The sequence below is a fragment of the Chroicocephalus ridibundus genome, chromosome 22 (genome assembly GCF_963924245.1).
Source record: "Chroicocephalus ridibundus chromosome 22, bChrRid1.1, whole genome shotgun sequence".
Lineage (NCBI taxonomy): Eukaryota > Metazoa > Chordata > Aves > Charadriiformes > Laridae > Chroicocephalus > Chroicocephalus ridibundus.
The window spans coordinates 5,289,989-5,311,971 of record NC_086305.1 but is presented as its reverse complement, the minus strand read 5'-3'; the positions used below and the strand labels follow the sequence as shown (position 1 = coordinate 5,311,971).

The 21,983-nt window shown below is 54.6% G+C and overlaps 1 protein-coding gene across 2 annotated transcripts; it reads right to left on the bottom strand.

Annotated features, from left to right (window-relative positions):
• Positions 1 to 981: 981 nt before the first annotated feature.
• ACSBG2 (acyl-CoA synthetase bubblegum family member 2) lies at positions 982 to 20,920 on the bottom strand. 2 transcript variants are annotated; one of them, XM_063357896.1, is made up of 15 exons: positions 20,804 to 20,920; positions 16,665 to 16,794; positions 14,123 to 14,202; positions 13,287 to 13,531; positions 10,974 to 11,062; positions 9,924 to 10,044; positions 8,648 to 8,728; positions 8,005 to 8,154; positions 7,644 to 7,820; positions 6,287 to 6,468; positions 5,811 to 6,044; positions 4,926 to 5,143; positions 3,272 to 3,411; positions 2,074 to 2,320; positions 982 to 1,689 (listed from the first exon to the last, which is right to left on the bottom strand). In XM_063357896.1, exons 2-15 carry the CDS (start codon positions 16,763 to 16,765, stop codon positions 1,574 to 1,576), a joined length of 2,181 nt encoding a protein of 726 aa, XP_063213966.1. In that variant the 5' UTR covers positions 16,766 to 16,794; positions 20,804 to 20,920; the 3' UTR covers positions 982 to 1,573. The 2 variants fall into 2 exon arrangements, with proteins under 2 accessions (XP_063213966.1, XP_063213965.1); XM_063357895.1 differs by lacking the exon at positions 20,804 to 20,920 and adding an exon at positions 17,165 to 17,373.
• Between the last annotated feature and the right edge of the window lie 1,063 nt (positions 20,921 to 21,983).

Here is a 21,983-nt window from a genome sequence, read left to right as displayed (position 1 = left end):
GGCTGAGCACGAAGGGTAAGGCCAGGAGCTTCCTTCCCCATGCTGGGGTGGTTTCAGCCTTGATTGTGATCGTGGAGTCGGCTCTGGCTGCCACTCTCCCTGCAAGAAGGCAAATTACAACCTTCTCGCCGCTCCCCACGCTGTCACCTTGGCCCCTGACCTCAAGGCAGGGTTGAGGGTTATTTTGCAAAAATTACTGAAGCGTTAAGAGACACAAACTGCAGAGTTTGTTTATTAGGCATTCCTCTGAAAGTTGGAGACATTTCAAATTCTTACATCTGAGAACACAAATGATCGCGGTTACAATAGTGCATTACCCCCCCTTCCCTACAGGGGCTGGAGGCACACGTGCGAGTGGAATTTCACCAAGCCCAGATCACATCCAAAGTTTTAGGTTTAAAAAACCCAGTCCCAGGTACTGTTAACACCCATGAGAGTGAGGTTTTGGCACGACGTAGTGCTGTAGGTACAGCTGTGACCTGAAGCCAGCAGCTTGCTTGAGCTATTTGTATTATTTAATAGTTCCATTATCCCCTCAGAGCACCCGACATCTCCGGGTGCTCCTCCTTTGGTCATAGGAAACGCTACCCAGAACCACATGTACTCAGATCAGTGATTCCTACTTTGAAATAAGCCGTTTTACAAGCAATCCTTCATTTGCCGTTGGGATTAACAGTCCCTGCAGACACTGGACAGACTGGACTAAGCCTTGCACAACCATTTAGAAGTGACCTTCAAGAGCTCCTGGGTGCTTTGAAGAAGGCGAGCCCATGTCCTACATTCCATGGAGTCAACGGCTGATCCCAGACCTCCAAGAGAACCAGCCCAACACCGTCTCCTCTCTACCAGTGCAGGTACAAAGCCTCAGCCCCTCGCGGGAGGCTCTGGCCCCTATTCCTATGATTTCAAGACTACAGACAGCTTTCACACACACTTATCGCTATCCCTGGGTGTAAAACACTTCTCACAACACAGGCCACGTACACCACTTCAACAATACAATTTATGGCTTCATTACAACTCAAAAAGATAAAACGGACCCAAAATATTGCACAGACAAACCCAGCAAAGGTGAGGTGCCGCACACACGCCGAGCCAGCATGTGCAGTCAGGCAGCATTCGTCATCTTCGACAGGAGCCAGGGTGTGGGGAAAGAGACTTAAAATAATGCAGATGTCATCAGCATGCAGTTAAACAGACACCGCTATAAAAAGACATCTGCCTTTCTCCCTCCGCGGGAAGATTGCAGGTCCTGATTGGTTTACATTCAAGCTCAGGAAAAGAAAACTTTGGTTAAAACATAACGTGTAATATGGATTTACGGTAAACATTGTATTGCCCTTATAAAAAATGGAAAGACAAAAAAAATACAAAGCGGAGATGTTCAGGGCTATCTCAGCACAGACACAGGGAGACACTGAGCACGAACACGCTTGAGACGCTGCAGTACGAGGGCCAAAAGATGGACAGTGACAGGATGCAGAGGGACTGCGCGGTTACTGAGCCCCTTTATTTCAACAGGCCCAGGGAGCCCCCCCAGGCTTCGCTTCAGTCCGCAGCACAAAGCTCCGCGCTACTGCCGGAGAGCGTTGGCTGTCGCGGTCGCTGTATCCACATCCGCGTAGAACTGAGCGATTTGGTCTTTGTACTTCTGCACCACCACCGGGCGCTTCAGCTTCATCGTCGGGCCTGCGGAGAAAACACAGCACAGGTTTTAAGCGGTGACGGTACCGTTTGGAGACACAAATCCATATCAGAGCAAAGCAAGCCTGGAGGAAGGTTCAGAACGCATGAACGTTCTTCTTCGAAATTGCTCTTTGTGATTAATAACGTCTCTGTTCCTTCCCCTGTGCGCAGAAAGAGCCACCCTGCAACAGCCACCGCAGAACCACGGGGAAGCGCTGCTGAGCTCAGCTCTGCCGGGCAGAAGTGGGAATTCATTCCGCCCTCCCCAGAGCTGTGACATGGAAGAGCCACGGTGAGGGAGGGCCGTGGGTGGCTCTGTGTACTGGGGGTCCGGGTTGCGTTGTCCATCCAAGAGCCGAGGAAGGTGACCCCAAACGCCCCACTCACCAAGCTCGCCCCCAAAGAGGGAGAAGTCCTTCTCCAGAAGGACCCACTTCTGGACTTTCTGAGCATTCGAGACGGCTCCCTCGTTGACTGCCGAAATCCCCTTCTGGATGGCCGCGTAGACCGCCTTGTCGTTGCTGCTGATGATTTCGGAGACTTTGGTGGCCTTGCTGCCCAGTTTCTGGCAGTAATCCACAGCCTCTGGAGTGAGATCGTCTCCTGGCTCCCCCGTTTCGACATCGACATTGCACTGCAGGGCAAGTCACAACAGGTAACTTCGCAGTGCTAAACGCTTGATTGCCTTCACGCTAACGAGCCTTACAGCCATGGGAAGCCACCCTATCTCCTTCCCCACCCCAGTGCCAATTGTCCAATTAATCAACCACTGCAATTTGCATACGCTTGATGCAAACCGCTGCTTCAAATGAAAACTCATTGAGGCAAAACGCAGACGAAACCCCTCCAGCTCTCCACATACTCAAGAGCTGTGTCGATACCAAAGAGCGAGCTGGGTACAGAGCTCGGCTTCCAAATTCCTCCTGAACTATCCCAAGTTGATCACTTTTTTTCCTGGACCTTTTTTCCGGACCTCAGCTTTATCCCACAGCAGCGTTAACAGTCTGTTGGAAGTCACCCCACGCAGCACCTGACCAAGATGAGCAGCAGCACCACCTCCAGGGCCTGGCTGGGCCTCTCTTGCACAAGGGCCAGGAGGTTGGCAGTCAGTCTCGCTAACGAGCAATTATCACTGTCTGAAAAACCACCAGCCTGCGGGGTCTCCAGAGAGAACACGGTGCAGGCCACCACAGATGCGTCACTGTGGAGTTTAAAGCCGGTGTCTTAAAAAGAAATCACCGACAGCTCCTTAGTGTCCAGACCTCTCCGGGAGATATTAAAAATGGGTAAGAAAAGCAGAAGGGTTTCTTTTTTTCAAGTCTCACTTTGAGGTCTTTTATTTCTCTTTCTTTCTGCCCGGTGTGCTGCAGGGTTGCCCCGGCGAACAGAGGAACCTGTTCATCTGACCAAGTGGCGACACTCATCTTCCTGTAGCTACAGCTACCGCTTGCAACTCAGCTACAACAAGTCATACTCCACCGTGCCTCCCGTCTCTAGGAGCCACCCTAAAAATGTGTAACTTATCTTCCTCACTGGAATTAAACGTTTCTCAACACAGGTGGATTCCCATCCCGTTTTCCATTACCTTTAGCGTTAGAAGCATAGCAAGGAATTTCGCTTTGTCTCCCACCAACATCGCGTTGCTGATGATGGGAACAGCATCTTTTACAGCGTCCTCGATTGGAACGGGAGGAACGTTCTCACCTCCCGCAGTGATGATGAGCTCTGGAAGAGAGTCAAATCTTGATTAATGCTTAGAGCTTTTCCCCCCCCGCCCCGTCCTGCACAAACTGAAATAACTTTATAGCTGCTTGAGGTCTGTGTCGCAGTGTCTGGAGAAGGCAGCGAGCCAGGAGGACTCGGGTGGGGCTGGGAGGGGTGAGACCGATGGCGCGCACACAACCAGCATTGTAAAAACTGCTTTAGTGCTGCAGGGAGTTTTGTGCTTTGGGAACAGGGGGTGAGGCGTACGAGCACCTCAGTACCCTGCCACCGTCACCTCGGACTCCAAAGCTTAAGGTGGTACCCGAATTGTTCAGAAAGTGAAGTAAAAAAATTGTTCAGAAAGTGAAGTAAAAAAAAGTTTGCTGAGGCAAAGCGGCATTTTTGAAGAGACAGAGGGCAGTGGAGAGCCTGCCCTTCGGGGCTGTCTTTCTGTTATAGATTTCTTAAAGCAGACCCTCTGCGTGACCGTTCATCTCTTTTTGACGATTGAAATCTCGCGTGAGAGTGGATTTGTTTGGGATGGGTCGAAGCGGTGTCCCAAGGCCTGCCTTGCTGCAAAGCCATTTTCACAACAGCGTTACGCTGTTGTTTTCTCTTGGAAGCTCAGCTAGCGAAGCCAGCCCAAACAGGAGGGACCCGACGGGTCCGGCACCGAAAAAACAAGTCAACAAAGCATTAACTGCTGCTGCTGAAATCGGAGGATTTCCTCCTTGCTCTGCAAACACACACAATAGTTTCAGAGGTCATCTCTCCTGCTGTCACACACCGTGTCACACGCTCAGTGACAGGACATGCTGCAGCCATATTCCCGTTAAAGACTTCAGAAGAAGTATTGGAATATTCTCCTGTGCAATCCACAGCCAGATAACGAGCGGGGTCTGAACTCGTCGTATGACAGCACTGTGTAACCTCACACAATCACAGAACGTCGGGGTTGGCAGGGACCTCTGGAGATCATCTCCTTCAACCCCCGGCCACAGCAGGGTCACCCAGAGCAGGTGGCACAGGAACGCGTCCAGGCGGGGTTGGAATGTCTCCAGAGACGGAGACTCCCCCACCTCTCTGGGCAGCCTGTGCCAGGGCTCTGCCACCCTCACAGCAAAGAAGTTCCTCCTCGGGTTGAGATGGAACTTCCCATGGTCAAGTTTGTGCCCGTTACCCCTTGTCCTGTCCCCGGGCACCACTGAGAAGAGCCTGGCCCCATCCTCCTGACATCCCCCCTTTGGATATTGCTGAGCATTGATGAGATCCTCTCTCAGTCTGCTCTTCTCCAGCTGAACAGCCCCAAATCCCTCAGCCTTTCCTCAGCACAGAGGTGCTCCAGGCCCCTGGCCACCTCTGTAGCCTCCACTGTCCCCTCTCCAGCAGTTCCCTGCCCTTCTTGACCCAGGGAGCCCAGAACTGGACCCAGTGCTCCAGCTGTGGCCTCCCCAGGGCAGAGCAGAGGGGGAGGATGACCTCCCTCCATCTACCTGCCACACTCTTCAAGACAACAGAGTCAGGGGATGCATTACCTTTAATTCTGCCCGTGATGTAGAGGAATCCATCCTTATCATGCTTGCCCAGGTCACCGGAATGCAGCCAGCCATCTTCATCAATCGCCTCTCTGGTTTTTTCTTCCATGTTCAAATAGCCCATGAAGATGTGCCTCCCCGAGAAGCAGATCTCCCCGCTGCCATCTCCGTCGGGCTTATGAATCAGCGTCCGGCAGCCTGTGACTTCCTTCCCACAGCTCAAAGAGAACACAGGCACAAACCCACGGCATTTTTTAAAAAAATAATATTAACACCCAGTAGCTGAGCAGTGAGGTTACAGCAGTCCCCTCTCAAGCATCTAAACAAAGCCGTGGCAGCTTTTTATTACAACTGCTTTAGCAAGGGACTTAGGAGAGGCATCTGTTTACGTAAGGGGAACTGCAGAAAAAGTTGTTACTGCAGAGATGGGTGCTGACACACCTGGTGTTTTCCACCCATTGTTCTCAAACACCTGAGCTTTCAATTAGCAGATCTGTGTCCTTGGCACAAGCTGCTGCTGGTGGTATTTACTCTGCAGCCCGGACGAGCCATTCAAAGCCACAGCAGAGCCCTGCTGCCTTTCTTAATTGGACATCAGAGGGAACTGTAGGCTGGAGTTACCGATTCTTCCTCCTTCCCATCGACCCCTTGCTTCCTCCTCACTTTCTGGAGAATCCAGACCAAGTTAAATTTAAGGAACATGGCTGTTGCCCTGAGCGGATCTCTTCACCTGTGGCCAAAGGAACTGCCTCCCTAGCGGTTTTTAACCAGCAGCAAGGTTCGGGATGAGCTGCAGCAGGCGGGACGGACGCGCCGGATGAGGAGAAACCTTAAAGCAACTCTTCCTCCCGGGCAGCAGCGCTCCACTCACGGGAAACCATTTACCTGCCCAGCTTGAACGCGTGAGGTAGAGAGATCGTGTGAGGCCCCGAGCTCTCGCTCATGCCGTACAGCTCCAACACGGGAATGTTCAGGCTTAAAAAAAATTCCAGCGTCTCCCTGGAGATGGGGGCGGCCCCCGTATAGCACTTGGTGCATCGGTCCAGCCCAATGGCCTTTCGCACCTTCTTGTACACCAAGTGCCTGGCTAAGCGGAAATTCACCGGCACTTCAGAGTACCTGGAGGAGAAAAAAAACGGTTACAAGATCTCAGGCCTTTCATCTTCCTCCTATTTTACTTTATTCAGTAAAAAAATAAATTACTATCCCCCTCTAGCTCGTGCTGCTCAACCTCTGGTCCGACCGCAACATTTGGCTTTTACCATCCGTAAGTCTGGCCCATTACACAGGATAGAATTCCTGATCTGATAGGAAAATCCTCCTAATGTTCATCATACCCCTCAAGCGTAGTTCATAATTACCCGTTCATCCGCTTCAGGTTTGTCTGCAGCCCGACTCCCTTGGCCCACGACGCCACTTTTCTTCTGAGCGTTGACGATTTTGCGCCGATGGATTTCATTTTTTCTTCCATTTTTTCCCAGACGCGAGGAACTCCCAGAAAAGCAGTTGGCCTCACGTCCCGCAGGGTGTCCACCAAGGTGCCCTGAGCGAAGCAGAATTTATTACAGCTTTCAGAGGTGCTTCGCTACAGACTTCAGGTCAGCGCTGGTCACTAGCCAAGGCCGAGGACTGGGCCACCAATTTTGAGGAATTGCTCATTTTCAAGTGCAGTGACACCAGGAGAAAGGAACCCCAGGAGCATGCAAATGCCTCAGCGGTTTTAAGAAACCACCAAGGGTCGATCTCTCGTGAGACCCCCCCTGGAGCACTGCGTCCAGCCCTGGAGCCCTCAGCACAAGGACATGGAGCTGTTGGAGCGGGGCCAGAGGAGGCCCCGGAGATGCTGGGAGGGCTGGAGCCCCTCTGCTGGGAGGACAGGCTGAGAGAGCTGGGGGGGTTCAGCCTGGAGAAGAGAAGGCTCCGGGGAGACCTTCCAGCCCCTTCCAGTCCCTAAAGGGGCTCCAGGAAAGCTGGGGAGGGGCTGTTTGCAAGGGCATGGAGTGACAGGACGAGGGGCAATGGTTTAAACTAGAGCAGGGCAGGGTTAGATCAGCCATGAGGAAGAAGTTCTTTACACGGAGGGTGGTGAGACACTGGCCCAGGTTGCCCAGAGAGGGGGTGGAGGCCCCATCCCTGGAGACGTTCAAGGCCAGGCTGGATGAGGCTCTGAGCGACCTGATCTAGTTCAAGCTGTCCCTGCTCACTGCAGGGGGTTGGACTAGGTGGCCTTTAGAGGTCCCTTCCGACCCAACACATTCTGTGATTTTCAAGCGCAGTGTCGCCACAAGAAAGGAACCCCAGGAGACACCAAGGGTCGATCTTTCCAGTGCCGACGCTGACACAGCGCCCAGAGAAGAACCATTCTCAGGACACAGATTTAGCGGCGGTGGCGTTTTGCAATGTGGACAGAGTAAATACAAAGCCGTTGCTCAACCAAGCTGCCGGGGCAGAGAAGTGGTGGCCGGTGAGACACGGAGAAGCTCCGGTTGTGAAGTGCTTGGTCAGCTCGTCCGAGATTGCAACGTGGAGTCAAAAGGCAAAAGGTCAGAGTGGCTTAAACAGAGACCCTTAAACAGCAGGAGTCGGTCACGATGCAAATAAACCGAGTTAACCCGGCTTTTGGAACCATGAGATAATCACCCATGTTTGTTTTAAAGCACCCACCCAGCTACGAGCCGGTGGATGGGTGCAGAATTTTTAAGTCTCTTCTGGTTTTACCTTTAATGCGTCCGGCTGAGCAAAGAAAACTTGTGCGCCGAATGCCATTGCCGACCAAATATCCGACATCTGCGCAGCGATGTGGCTGAGGGGCAGGTAGCTGACCACCAGCTCCTGCTTTTCTTTAGCATCCGTCAGCATGATGAACCGCCCTGCCGCCACCGCCGTCCACGTCAGCTGGAACAAGAACCCATGTCGCCGTTAGGTGACGGCTCCGCCGAGCGGGCGCAGCACAACACGCAGCTCAAAACAAGCCCACCGTTTCCTGTGATCTCAACACCAGGCCTGTTTTTCGGCTCCTGCCTTCCCCCAGCACCCACCTAAGGTCACGGAAAGGGCGTTTCTACAAAAAGGTCCTTACGTTGTCGTGGCTGAGCATCACTCCCTTTGGCTGCCCCGTCGTCCCCGAGGTATATATGAGCGTACAGCACTGGTTAGGCTTCTGCGAGTCAATGATTTCACGGAGCTGAGCGTCTGGAACATCTTTGCCAAGGTCCCTGAACTCACTCCACTGTGCACAGAAGAGAAGAAGCTCCATCACTTTGCAGGTTCTCCTTCCCATGAGGAACTAAACCCTTTGCTACACGTGAAGAGAAGGAAACCGCTTCCCACATCCAAACCTCTGGCGGAGGTTGTAAATGGGCACTGTCAGCCCCACGGTGTTTTCTGGCTGCCACAAGAGGCATGGCCAGAAGCAGAAGAGGAGAGGGGCCCGTCCTGAGGGAGCTTATTAGCTCTGCAGCAACCCCAGTCCTCACTGGGCGTAACTGGAGTAACTGTGGGAGCCCAGGCTGCCTCGCGGAGGTCAGCGGGGTAACAGACACCCTCCCTTACAGCACGCGTTATCCAGGTTTGAGCAACAGTGGACACCTACTGCTTCAGTGAGGCAAGAAATCCCCACCAAAACCAACACAAGCTCAGGGGGTGACAGTCCCGGGGAAGGTGACGGTCCATCAGCTGGACACCGGCCGTGTTCACAAGCCGTTCAGACGCCCAGCACTTACCGAGTACAGATTTGGCCTCTTCTCTTTTAGCTCTTCCCCATACTGGATAATAGCTTTCAGATGAGGTAGTTTATGCTGAATCTGTGTTGAGAAGGGAGATTTGTGAGAAGGAGCAAATCCTGCTTGTCTCTTCAGCTTAACCCCCCACTTAACGTGCGACTGCTGCTTGCCATCGCAAGGCAAGTGAAGAGAATCCCATCTGTGATACCGAAAGACGACAGAGAGAGAGAACTTTCTCACTAGAGAAAGCAATCATTTGCACGGGGATGCTGCCTGACGACCCGGGGAATGATCAGTTGTTGGTTTTGGCTTCTCATCTTTTCAGCTCGAGGCTTCGCTAAGGTGTGGAACCAGCGTTTAACCTCCATGTAACCTCTCGCGAGATTGAGCGCAAGCAACCACTCATCTGCCTTGAACAGGGAACACACCAGGGATCACAGAATCATGGAACGGTTTGGGTTGGAAGGGACCTTAAAGATCATCTAGTTCCAGCCCCCCTGCCCTGGGCAGGGACACCTCCCACCAGCCCAGGTTGCTCCAAGCCCCGTCCAACCTGGCCTTGAACCCCTCCAGGGATGGGGCAGCCACAGCTTCTCTGGACAACCTGGGCCAGGGGCTCACCACCCTCACAGCAAACAATTTCTTCCTAATATCCAATCTCCATCTCCCCTCTTTTCATTAAGAACCATTACCCCTTGTCCTATCACAACAGGTTCTGCTAAAGTCTGTCCCCATCTTTCTTAGAGGATCTCTTAAGGTATTGAGATGTCACCATGAGGCCCTCCTGGAGCCTTCTCCAACCCCAATTCCCAGCCCTTCCTCATGGCGGAGGTGCCCTGTGGTTGGCATCTCTGTAGGCTCTGGGTTCCTTTCTCCTGGGTGGTGAACTGGAGTTTTTGTACAATCACAGACTGGTTTGGGTTGGAAGGGACCTTAAAGCCCACCCAGTGCCACCCCCTGCCCTGGGCAGGGACACCTCCCACCAGCCCAGGTTGCTCCAAGCCCCATCCAACCTGGCCTTGAACCCCTCCAGGGATGGGGCAGCCACAGCTTCTCTGGGCAACCTGGGCCAGGGGCTCACCCCCCTCACAGCAAACAATTTCTGCCTCACATCTCATCTTTCAGTGTAAATCCGTTCCCCCTCGTCCCATCGGAGCAGGCTCCAGCAGTTCACCTCTGCTTTCAGACCCAGCATTGCCCCCCCTGCGTCTGTCAATGGGATGCCGTAGCCCCCACCATTTATAAAAAAAAAAAAAAAAAAAAGAGGGATATTTACCTCTAAGATTTTCTGCAGCTGTTTATGGTTTTCCACAACCACAACGTTAGCGCCACAGTTCTCTGCTACGTAATGACAGGCCTCAGGAGAGTTTGTAGTGTAGATACCAACAGCAAATCCGCTACAAAGGAAAAGGGAAAAAAAAAACCCAAACAACCCAAACCAAAACAGAAAAGGAAAAACACAGAGTTAGAGGAAAAGCAGAGCTGCTGGCAGAAGTCAGACCATTTCAAATTTTTAACTTTAGGAAGAATATCCCATAAAACGACAACAAAAAGTGAAGGGCTTAATTCCAAGAGCAGAGGCTCTGCTGTTCTGGGACACGGGAAATGTCAGAATGGTGCAAGGGGCCAAAATGCCTCAGGTGGAAGAAGGTTATCGAAATCCAGAGCTGTGATCCTCTGGCATTTCCCATCGTATTTTTAATCACGGTGCCAGTCAGCACGCTCTGGGATGAGCCTACTGTTCAGCTTATTTTGAGAGAAGCACTGATGGCTAAAAAAAAAACCATAAAAATAATATTTTTTTGTCTCATTAATTCATTGAATCATAGAGTTCTTAAGGTTGGAAGGGGCCTTAAAGACCATCTAGTTCCAACCCCCCTGCCATGGGCAGGGACACCTCCCACTAGATCAGGTTGCTCAGAGCCCCGTCCAGCCTGGCCTTAAAAACTTCCAGGGATGGGGCTTCCACCACCTCTCTGGGCAACCTGTGCCAGTGTCTCACCACCCTCATGGTGAAGAACTTCTCCCTAACGTCCAGTCTGAATCGACCCATCTCTAGTTTTAATCCATTCCCTCTAGTCCTACCTCTTCGTAATGAAGAGAGAGTTTAGGTTCTAGCTATCTCAATTAAATTCAAATATAAGCAGTTGGGTTTGTTTTGGTTTTTTGTGCTTTATTTTGTTGGGGTTTTTTTGTTTGGTTGGTTGGGTTTTTTTTATCAAAAACCGCTTCTCACATGAATACTGACACTCCTATCGGAAATACTGAAATTCCTATCTGAATGCTAAAGCAAAATGCACGTCAAGAGACGCCCCCCCGTTCCTACCCTGCGAGGATAGCTCCGATGTCCGCAATAAACCACTCCGCAGAGTTAAACCCCAAGATGCACACTCCATGGAAACGCTCCAGCCCCAGCTGTAAACAAGAGAGGAGATTACAGAGATCTTGGTTTGGGTTTTGGTTTGTTTTTTTTTTTTCTTTGAAGAACACTTCAAGTTAATTTACAGATCTCTGCGGTGAGTGCAATGTCGAGGGAAGAGTTCACGGAATCACGGAATTTTTCAGAGTTGGAAGGGACCTCTGGAGTTGTCCCACTCCCCTGCTAAAGCAGCATTGCCCAGAGCACATCACTCAGGGCTGCCTCCAGAGAAGGGGACTCCACACCCTCCCCGGGCAGCCTGTTCCAGGGCTCTGTCACCCTCACCATAAAGTTTTTCTCATATTTGGTTGGAACTTCCTATGTTCCAGCCTGTGCCCGTTACCCCTCGTCCTGTTGCTGGGACCCACTGAAAAGAGTCTGGCTCCATCCTCCTTAAACCCACCCTTTAGATACTTGTCAACATTCATAAGGCCTCCCCTCGGCCTTCTCTTCCCCAGGCTAAAGAGTCCCAGCTCTCTCAGCCTTTCCTCATCAGGGAGATGCTCCAACCCCTCAGTCATCTTTGCTGTCCTACGCTGGACTCTCTCCAGCAGTTCCGTCTCTCTTGAACTGGGGAGCCCAGAACTGGACACAGTATTCCAGCTGTGGCCTCACCAGTGCAGAGTAGAGGGGGAGAATGACCTCCCTTGACCCGCTGGCCACACTCTTCCCTGTGCAGCCCACAATTCCATTGGCCTTCTTGGCGACAAGGGCACACTGCTGGCTCATGGATAATTTACTGTCTACCGAGACCCCCAGATCCTTTTCTTCAGAGCTGCTTTCCAGCAGGTCCACCCCTAACCTCTACTGGTGCCTGACATTCTTCCTCCCCAGGTGCAGGACCCTACACTTGTCCTTGTTGAACCTCATGAGGTTCTTCTCTGCCCAGCTCTCCGGCCTGTCCAGGTCACGCTGGATGGCAGCACGGCCCTCTGGGGTGTCAGCCACCCCTCCCAGTTTGGTATCATCAGTGAACTCGCTGAGCAGACACTCTGTCCCCGCCTCCAGGTCATTGATGAATTCGTTAAACAACACTGGTCCAAGGATTGACCCCTGGGGGACACCACGGGTTACAGGCCTCCAACTCGACCCTGCTCCATTAATCACAACCCTCTGAGTCCTGTCACACAGCCAGCTCTCGAGCCACCTCGCTGTCCCCTCGTCTAGCCCACACTTCCTCAGTTTCCTAAGGAGGATGTTAAGTGGGCATCCTTAGGAGACGGTGGAGGAGACAGTGTCAAAAGCCTTGCTGAAGTCAAGGTAGATGACATCTGCCGCTCTCCCCTCACAGGGCAGAGCACACAGTAATTCACCCAGAAGAATTTCCCAGAGACCTGATAGGGAACCAGCGGGGTTTCAGATCGGGCGCTGCCCCGCTTTATCAGCTGGCAGGAAAAACAAGGATTTTGCCGGGGTCTGCGCTGGGTACGATACGAGGAGCTCACTGCCAGTCACGGTATCGTAACACCCTGGTTGTACAATGCGGGTGGTTATTCCCTTTGGGCTGGGAATGAGAAGGCAGGGGGTTAAGTTGGACGACGCCTCCCGAGACATTTAGTCATTTAGTCCAGCTCAGGTGTGTCAGGTATCAACGACCAGAGCAACAAGCTCCAGCGACAGTCAGAGACCCTTCACTATGACGTTCCAGCTGTCGAAGTCGCAGGCGTTAAATCCCTCTTCAGCCGTTCTCTGGCTTTGTCCCGGGAGCAGGAGTTTGTGCACGGGCAGATCCCACCGCGGGAGCAGGGAGAGAGGGGCCGTAACGTCCAGAAATGAGCCTTCAGAACGGTAACGGCAGGGACGTGAAGTGCTGGTTTCTCTCTCCGAGCGTCTTAACTCCCAACAGCCCCGGCAAAAGGCTCAGCCAGTTTGGACATTTACATCTGCTTCCTAAGCATCCCTTCAAGTTTTTGCTTGGAAAGATTACTATTTACATGGCTCGCGTGGTCCAGCTCTGCCACGTACCTCAAACACTTCGCTTTCAGAAAAATGCGTTTCCTTACGCATTTTTATTTTTTTCCCCCCAGCGGCACGTGGAAGCGACTTGTGAGAAACGCAAACAGAAGCGCTGCGCTCGTTGCCAAGCTGCGCGTGGCACGGCCGGGTATTTCCCCGCCACTCCAAGGCTCACCCGCGCTCAGAATTTGCAGGTTTTAGACACAGTTGACTCAGCGATTAAACCGACTGAACGCGAACGGGGAGAACTCACCAAAAGCTTACCTTCAGAAAGCTTTTTGCTGCTTTCCAGCACTCCTCATAGTACATCTTGTACGTTAGCTTTGTCCACTGGCCGCCCTTTTTGGATGCGAGGGCGTAATAATCGCCGTATCGGCTAACGGCTTCCCGGAACAGCTCGTGAACCGTCTTTGGCGCCTCGCTGCCTACGCCCCGCTCATCCAGCCGCAGCCTGACCTCCCCGTCTCGTCGCGTTGTCCACACGCCGGAGGCAGCAGGCGAAGAGGCCGCTTCGAAAGACAAGCGTTCGGCATCTCGTATTTAGAAATGGCTTGCAGCCGTAACAGAAATACAACCACGAGCAAAGGTAACGCAAGCAAGTGCTGTTATGCCCCCTCCCGCCCCCTCTCTTCTCACCTTGTACGGCAAACTTGCCAAGCATAAAACTCCCAGTATTTAAAACAAAGCTAAAAAGATGAAGCTTCTAAAGCACTTTCGAAATTTTGTTAAAAAACGATTCCCATTTACATCCCCCTCTAACCTGCTTTGCTGCCCTAAAGCTCTTCCACTGGTAAAGCGGCAGCTTCCTGCAACAATCAACAGTCGTATCCACCCTGCTGGGTTGTTTTTTTTTTTCTTTTAAGGAGGACTGGAAGCGGTCCGTAATTACCTGGCAGATGAGCACTAGGCAGTGACACCGCCCATTTTGCTCCTCGAAGCACAGCCGTGCTTCAAAGTCCAAGTTCAAGATGCTTCTGGAGAGACCGTCCTGCAATTCCAGTTTCTTCTTCCATTGTTACGGTTTGATAAATTCCCCTCTCATTTCAATAATAATAGTAATTCCGTGCACGCCGCAGGAACTAAAAACTCTTTCCGCTTACCTTTGGAGCCAAGCGTGTCCATCCGACATCCCTCCGTCTTCCTCTCTTCAACGGGCTCGGGGCCGGGGACCTCCACAGCTCTGCAAGGCAAAGCCAGGAGTCAGCGCGCGGGCTGAAGAACGCCTGAGGGGCGCCCGCGCCATCCCTGCATCCTGTCAGTCCTTGGATGTCACCAAGGATTAGCGGTTCCTGACGTTCTGCAGGTGACTTCATTAATTTGACTAGCCTGCACGGCTACGTCAACGAAACGGGTTCCTCTAGGAGAGCGGGCGAGCTTTGCCTGCGCTGCTCTTAAACACGCGTGTTGTCCCGCTGGTACCTCTCGTTTCGGACGAGCCGCAGAAGGATGCGTAAATATGCAGAAAACGGTGATAATTTAACCCCAGAGGCCAGCTCCAGGGGCCTGAAACAGCGTGTGGAGCCGCGAGGAGGAGAGGGGCAGGACGGGGCACGGGGGATGCTCGTCCCCTCTCTGCAAGATGGGGTCTAACGAAGGGAGGCCCCCGCGAAGCCGGACATCAGCCCCCCCATCGTCACCCCGCGGGGAACCCCCAGAGGTTTCCTGCCGAGGCCGGTCCAGCTGCAGAGCAGGAAACGGATTCAACAGGAAATCTTGTTTTTTGGCATCCCGAATAAAGCCAGTGCACAGGGCTCCCGCCAGATGTCTGTGAGGAAACGGGAACAGGCCCGTCCCCCGTAGCCACGCTCCTCACCAGCGGCTTCTCCTGCGGCGCCAGCGGAAAGCTGCCCCATTTGTTTTGCTCTCAGCTTTGCAAGATCTGGTGAAACGCCACCTGCCCGCGCTTGTAGAACAGGGGGCTTCCTCCGTCCCCTTCCAAGGGAGACTCTCACAGCCGTACGTGACGAGGATACGGAACAATCGAGTCGCACGTCCCACTTCAGACCACAAGTTGGAAGCCAGACCCGGTGAGATCTGGTATTCACGTCCGTCCCCACGTTCTGCCCCCAAAGGACATCCCACCCTCCAACCTACAGGCAGGTGACGCTTGTTCCCCTACCCTGGGCCATGCCCTGCCTGGACCACCAACGTAGCACTGAGGTCCAAGCTCTAGTTGACCCAAGACTATATTCCAGAGAGCCACAACGTCCCCCTTGCCTTGCCGAAGAGCCCTCCTGCGCCTCTTTGCTCCCGGCCATCACCAAGGTGTTGGTTTCTTCATGCCAGCGGCGGGTGTTTACTCTTCCCCCGTGGCAGCGGTTGGTCCCTCTCCACCACCAGCTCCCAGGTCTTCTACAAGGGCTGCGCATCCCTGACATCACAACGGCCCCAACCCCATGCGGGGGCAGCTTTGGGGCGAAAAGAGCCCCAATGTCCCTGCCTGCCACCAGCACAGCCCACCCGCAGGCAGGAGCTCCCCCGGTGGGACCAATCCAGGAGGGTTCCCCCCGCGCCCCACGTCTTCTTCCCCTTCTACCAGACCGAAGAGAAGCCGAGCCAGCACGCGGCTCTGCGCGAGTAAAGCGTTTCCCTCTGTTTTACGTTTTCCCCTGAATTTCTAGGGGGATCGTCAACGCTTATCGCTTTGGGCACACGGTAAGATTTAAGATGGTCCTGTCCAAAAGCAGCACTGCTTCTCCTGTCCGCAAGCCAGAAACTAGAGGGAAGTAAATCAAAATTATTTTTTTTTTTCTTTATTTCCCCCAAAGGGATTACGGGATGTTCCCTACTACGCGTTTCCTCCTCATTATTGAGAGCATTTTTCAGCACAAATTAATCCACAGTTGCGATAGTTCCGCTCCGTTTCACCACCAGCTTTTACGATCAACGCATGCAAATGACCCAGTAACACCAGCAAAAAAAAAAAAAAAAAAAAAAAGAAAAAAAAGCCCCAGCTGTTTCCCTCCCAGTGACTCAAATCATCTTTTTCTCCCCCTTTAGTACACGTAAGTCACATGCAGCCTGAAAAAAATCAAGCAAAGAGGGTTTTTGTCAGCTATATCTCATTACGCCGGGGAGATCCAGACCCTTAATTGCTGTTCTGCTCTTTAGCAAGAGGCTGCTGAGATTTACAGACGGGAGTTTGATAAAAAAAATCAGCACAGAAACCATCCTCTGCTGCCTGTACAGCAATCAACGCAGGACTGGCTCGTATTCGAAGTATTCAATCACTGACCTCCCAATTAAATAGGTTAACAATTAGTCAAAGTTCCTTTAAAAGGGGCAAACTTTCTGCCTACGCAGAACGTCCTGCCACGCCGGGGCTCTCGGTTCACATTAAACGCACCCGGCTTCCAGCGCCGTCCTCCGCGTGGTGCAGCACACCGAACTCCCTTCCTCTTCTGCCGAGAGGAGGATTTGTAGATTTTTTCAAGACTGTACATTCAGCTTTTGCATTTTGGAAATGATAAAAATTGAAGGATTTTTATTTTTTTTTTTTTTTTTTAAAGTTCAATTTGAAGAATCGAAATTTCTTCAAAACAAAAAAAATTAATCATTCTAAATAAACACGATAGAATAAAAACTACACCCTATATATACACAGGTCACCACAGAGAAAATAAAGACTTAAAAAGCACAAACCTAGCAGAAGAGTTGAGCCGTACATCGTCCAGCGACACCTCGCAGTTCCCGGCAGGATCCGAGTTACAATAAACCGCAGGGACGGGTTCCGCGAGTGCCATCCCTGCCTCTGACTCACACAGCACCGTCCCTGTCAAAACAGGTTTGGGGAAGAAAAAAAAAAAAAAAAAAAATATCAAAATACAGTCAAACACACGAGTAAAATCAGCTTCTGCGGGTCCCTGACCCGAGGCAGCCCCGAGATTGCCGGATTTGCGTGAAATACGGTAAATCCTCCCAGCGGACGCAGCGCACCCCGCATCGCCCCGTTTTTTTTTAAAAAAACAAACCAAAACAAAACACAAACCTCGGCGTTGGGCGATACGCCCACCCCCGCCTCTGAAAAGGACCCTGACAATTTGGCAGAGCACAAATTTAAATTTTACCCTGCCTTTGCCCCAAACGCCCCCCACCCCCCCCGCCCCGACCCCGTCACCGCAGGGCTCCGGGTCCGGCCGTACCCCGCATCGCCTTTGTCCGGCCGCTCCCGCAGCGGCTCCGCACCGGCGCCCGGCAGCAGGAGGAGGAGGAAGAGGATGTGTAATATCCTTTATTTTTAAACTAGCGCCCAGGAGGCAGATCTGGAGCATCTTATGTCATGTGCTGCCTGCCTCGCAATTGGAAGCGGCTCCTCACCCCACACGCCGCAGCCGCTTAAGGAAGCCCCAGCCCCACGCCGGCCCCGCGCGCCCGGGATTTGGGGTGTCGTCGTCCCCCCCACCTCGGAGGTTTAACACGATCCGGGGAAAAAAAGAAAAAAAAAAAAAAAAAAGAAAAACGATGCTTTGGCAGCTGTTGGTTTTTTTGGCAGCTTCTGCGCCGCTCTCAGTACTTTGTCGTTAGGGGATTTCGTCACCTGCACCAAGCGCTTCCCAGCACCCAAAGCAACGTCGGTTTTATTGAAGGTTTACATTTGTCACAAGCCTTTGGCGCTTCTGTTTAATTGTTTCCGGGGATTTCTAACTGGTCGGGGACGAACCTCATCACCCTTCATCTTTTTAAAAAGTGGATTTTTAGCACCCCGTTTTGTAGCCGCGTCAGGCAGACGCTATTTAAAGCGGGCACGGCAGAGAGCGCGTTTGTCGGAATGACGGCAGACGGGAGGAAAAGGGAAGAGCCCCTCCATCCAATGAATCCGGCGGAGCCAAGCCGCAGCCTTCAGCCTCTGACGGCAGTGGAGAACGGTGGCCAGCCAGCAGGGCAGTGGGCTGGCCAGCCACCAGCCCCGGGTGGCACGTGTCCCGTCCCCCCCACCCCCCCTCCACCACCAGGCAAGGACACGTCGCTGCTCACCCCACACTCGGCTCCGGGCTGCAACTCACAACGCGGAAAATAGTCAAATTCACACGTGGCTGAGGAAGGGACGTCACCAAAAATGCCAGCTCTGAGATAACTGGCAGACATCACCCAGTGCCCCATTCTAGGCTAAAAGAGTGGGGTTTTCTATTTTATTTTTTTTTTTCTAATAAGGCAGCTGCGAGGAAAGGGCTGTTATCTCTAGAGCGGCCACCCAGACCTGTGACACCCGGGCTCAGGCCTCTCCCCAGCCCGGAGGGACTCAGCCCCTCACCGGGAGGAACGCGCTGGTTCCCAGACGCGGACGTGCCGCCACCTCCGGCTCCTGCTCACGGAGGGACCCGGGCAGGGGGTGAGGAGGGACGTACCGTAGAAGCTGTCATTGGGCTTGACCCCTTTCGCAGTACTGCCCCCACACTCCTTCCCAGCGCCCCACAACAAGGGTTTGAGGCTCCCCAGCATCCCTGCAGGAAGCTTTTCTCTCCGTGCTAATCACAGCCTTTCTCTTGCCGTCTGCTCGTTAATGCAGCAGGAAAGTTTGAAGGGGAAGGGTGGAGGTGTCCTCACACCAGCATCCTGCAGCCCGGCGAGCTCTCGGGCAGCAGAGGTTGGTTGGAAACACGTTGGGCAAAGAAAGGTCAATCTCGCAGGTGCTCAGGAGTCACATAGTCATGGAACGGTTTGGGTGGGAAGGGACCTTAAAGCCCACCCAGTGGCACCCCCTGCCCTGGGCAGGGACACCTCCCACCAGCCCAGGTTGCTCCAAGCCCCAGCCAACCTGGCCTTGAACCCCTCCAGGGATGGGGCAGCCACAGCTTCTCTGGGCAACCTGGGCCAGGGGCTCACCCCCCTCACAGCAAACAATTTCTTCCCAAGATCTCATCTCAGTCTCCCCTCTTCCAGTGTAAAACCCTTCCCCCTCATCCCATGGCTCCCCTCCCTGCTCCAGAGTCCCTCCCCAGCTTTCCTGGAGCCCCTTTAGGGACTGGAAGGGGCTGGAAGGTCTCCCCGGAGCCTTCTCGCCTCCAGGCTGAAGACCCCCAACAACAATTTAGGATGGGAGCAAAGACGTGAGGACGCACACGCTCTGAGTGGCTCTGCTAAGCACTGCAGCCAACCCCCCCGGGCTCAGCACCCACGGCTCTGCTCCACGAGCCCCTGGAAAGCCCCCAGGAGCCCACCAGAGCCGGCAGGAGCTCACCGCGGGTCCCGAGCGGGATCGGGAACGATCCTCCCCTGCCACAAGCTGTTCCCGGCGGAGGTAACACCCCGCACTGCGCCAAGGGCGTGCAGGGAGACAAGGGACACGCACCCGAAGAAGAACCTGCCGGAGGAGCCCTCCCTGTTAACGACGCCCGTGTGACAACCTGAGTGATTTAAATACAGAGCGTCTCCTGCGCTGAGGGAGCTGGAAGTTGGGGAGGGATTTCATGGCAACCACCGCGGAGCTCCACGGACAACACCGAAGCGGGGTCTGATGATGACGCGCAAACTCGTGACGGTCAAGGGGAGTGAAGGCTCCGAACACACCTTTACTCCAAACGCACCCACAGAGCCCCAAAAACCAGCTCAAATTCAAATTAGCGCACGGGTTCACACTGCACACCGCGACGCGTTCCAGCTCGGCCCACTCCCCTTCCTGGTACGGGTTTGGGGTTGGTTTGGTTTTTTTTCCCCCCCTTTTTACCGGTAAAGGCACCGTGTCTGACCCGCTGCGGTTATCGCCGTGCGGATCGGCTTCAGGCGGTCGCCGCGTTATCTCGCTGCCTTTCCCCCTTTCCACCAAAAACTGAAACTTGGCCTTTTTGTCCCTTTTTATTTTCCTTACAGATTTATCGGGCGAGGAAACAGACGCCGAGCGACCCGCTCTTCCTGACGAACTCTATTTTTAAAAGGGCAGCGCCAGGAGCCCCCCAAGCCCCGCAGGCCGGGATGGGATGTCGCCCGGTGCCTCCTGAGGCAGGAACGGGGAGAACAGGCGGAAAACCCACTCCGGCCCCCGGGAGGGACGACCCCGCACCGGGGACCCGCAGCACCCGCCACGGCGGGGCGTTGGGCTCCATCGGGGCTGACGGAGCTGCCCACGGAGCGGCCCCCGCCGAACTCGTTATTTACTCGTTATTGCTAAATTTTGAGCAAATTGCTTCTCCAGGAGCCCGGGATATTTTCGGTGAATTCCCCGGCAGCGTGACTCACCCGGGTTTAATTTCCTCTTTCTTCAGGTGCTGGCGGCTTCGCCGCGCCGTGGCCGCAGGGGGTGGGAGCCCCCCGAGGCCGGGGTCGCCATCCCGAAGACCCCCCCACCCGCGGGTCTGCCCCCTCCCCCTCCATCCTGCCACCGGCGGGACCGGGGCCGGGCCTTCCCCTCGCAGCCCCCCAGCGCTGCCCCTCACAGGCCCCAAACACACCGGGGGGGGAGATGTTATTTAACCAAAACCTCCAAGTTTTTGGCCGGCCCGCCCCACTGGCGAAAGGCGCGTCAAGCGCAGCTGGCTCAGAAGTTGCCGGAAAGGTTAATTTCGCAGTGAAACCCGCACACCCCCCGGAGGGGGGGGGGGGGGGTGTCCAAGGCCCCCACCGGGCCCCGGCCGCGCAGCCCCCCCTCGGGACACGCGGGGGTCCGCGGAGACATCGCGTGGGCGGGGCCAGGCCGTGCCCTCCCCGCGCCCCCCCGCCCGCCTTTCCCGCGCTGATTTTCCCGCGCCGCGAGGGGACCATGAAGCCCTCGCTCCCCCTCCCCTCCCTCCCCACGCGCGCGGCCGGTCGCGAGGGAAGGCGGGAACCCCGCGCGCACGCGCCGTTACCTCCAACTGGAGCCGGCGGGAGCGCGCGGCAACCCCCAGGCGGCGCGAGAGCAGCTCTGCCGCGCGCCGCCACGCGGGGCCCGCCTTTAGAGCGTTCGCGGCGGCGGGCAAGGGAGGGGGCGTGGCCAGCCCTTGGTCACACCTACGGCCACGCCCCCTCCCGCTCGAAAGACCCGCGCGGCCGCGCCATTGGCGGGCGGCGGTCGGAAGGCGGCGAGGCTCCGCCCCCTCGCCCGCGCGCCGCGGGGTTACCCGCGGTCATTGTCCCGGTGGGCAGTGCCCAGCGCCGGCAACAGGGAACCGGGAACCGGCCGCACCCGCCGCCCCCCGGCGCTGGGGAGAGCACGGGCTGAGCCGGCGCAGCGGTGGGAGAGGCGGGGGTCGCCTCACAGTCCCCCATCCCTGGGAGAACCCAGGTAACGGGCGAGGGCACAATTCCACGAGGTTCGACAGGGCCGAGAGCCGGGTCCCGTTCTCGGGTCCCACCAGCCCCCGAGCAGCTCTGCGGAAAGCTGGGGTACATCTCCAGGGGCATCACCAGCAGAGATAAAGAAGCGATAGGACGAGGGGCGATGGTTTAAACTAGAGCAGGGCAGGGTTAGATCAGCCATGAGGAAGAAGTTCTTTACCCTGAGGGTGGTGAGACACTGGCCCAGGTTGCCCAGAGAGGGGGTGGAGGCCCCATCCCTGGAGACATTCAAGGCCAGGCTGGATGAGGCTCTGAGCAACCTGATCCAGTTCAAGCTGTCCCTGCTCGCTGCAGGGGGTTGGACGGGATGGCCTTTAGAGGTCCCTTCCGACCCAACACATTCCATGATTCCATGATTCTAAGTCATTATCCCCACTCTTCTCAGCACTGGCCAGGCCACAGCTGGAGTCCTGCACTCCGTTTTGGTCCCTGACACGCAAAACAGCTGTGGCCAGGCTGGAGAGGGGCCGGAGAAGGGCCCCCAAGGCGACCGAAGGACCGGGAAGCTGCCGTCTAAGAAAAAGGCTGAGAGAACTGGGTTTGTTCAGCCTTGAGAAAAGAAGACTCAGGGGAGACCTTATCTCCCATTCCCAATGTTTAAAGGGGGGCTACAAAGAAGATGGAGACTCCCTTTCTACAAGGAGTCCCGTGGAAAAGACGAGGGGTGACGGGTACAAGTCCCTCCTGGGGAGATTCCGATTGGACACAAGG

What these genes read in the sequence shown, in the direction of transcription:
- ACSBG2 (XM_063357895.1), bottom strand. An exon ending in CAGCAAAAAGCTTTCTGAAG is followed by an intron (nt 11,063 to 13,286) that starts GTAAGCTTTTGG and finishes TCTTGTTTACAG; the next exon opens with CTGGGGCTGGAGCGTTTCCA. An exon ending in TGATGCTCAGCCACGACAAC is followed by an intron (nt 7,821 to 8,004) that starts GTAAGGACCTTT and finishes TTCTTGTTCCAG; the next exon opens with CTGACGTGGACGGCGGTGGC.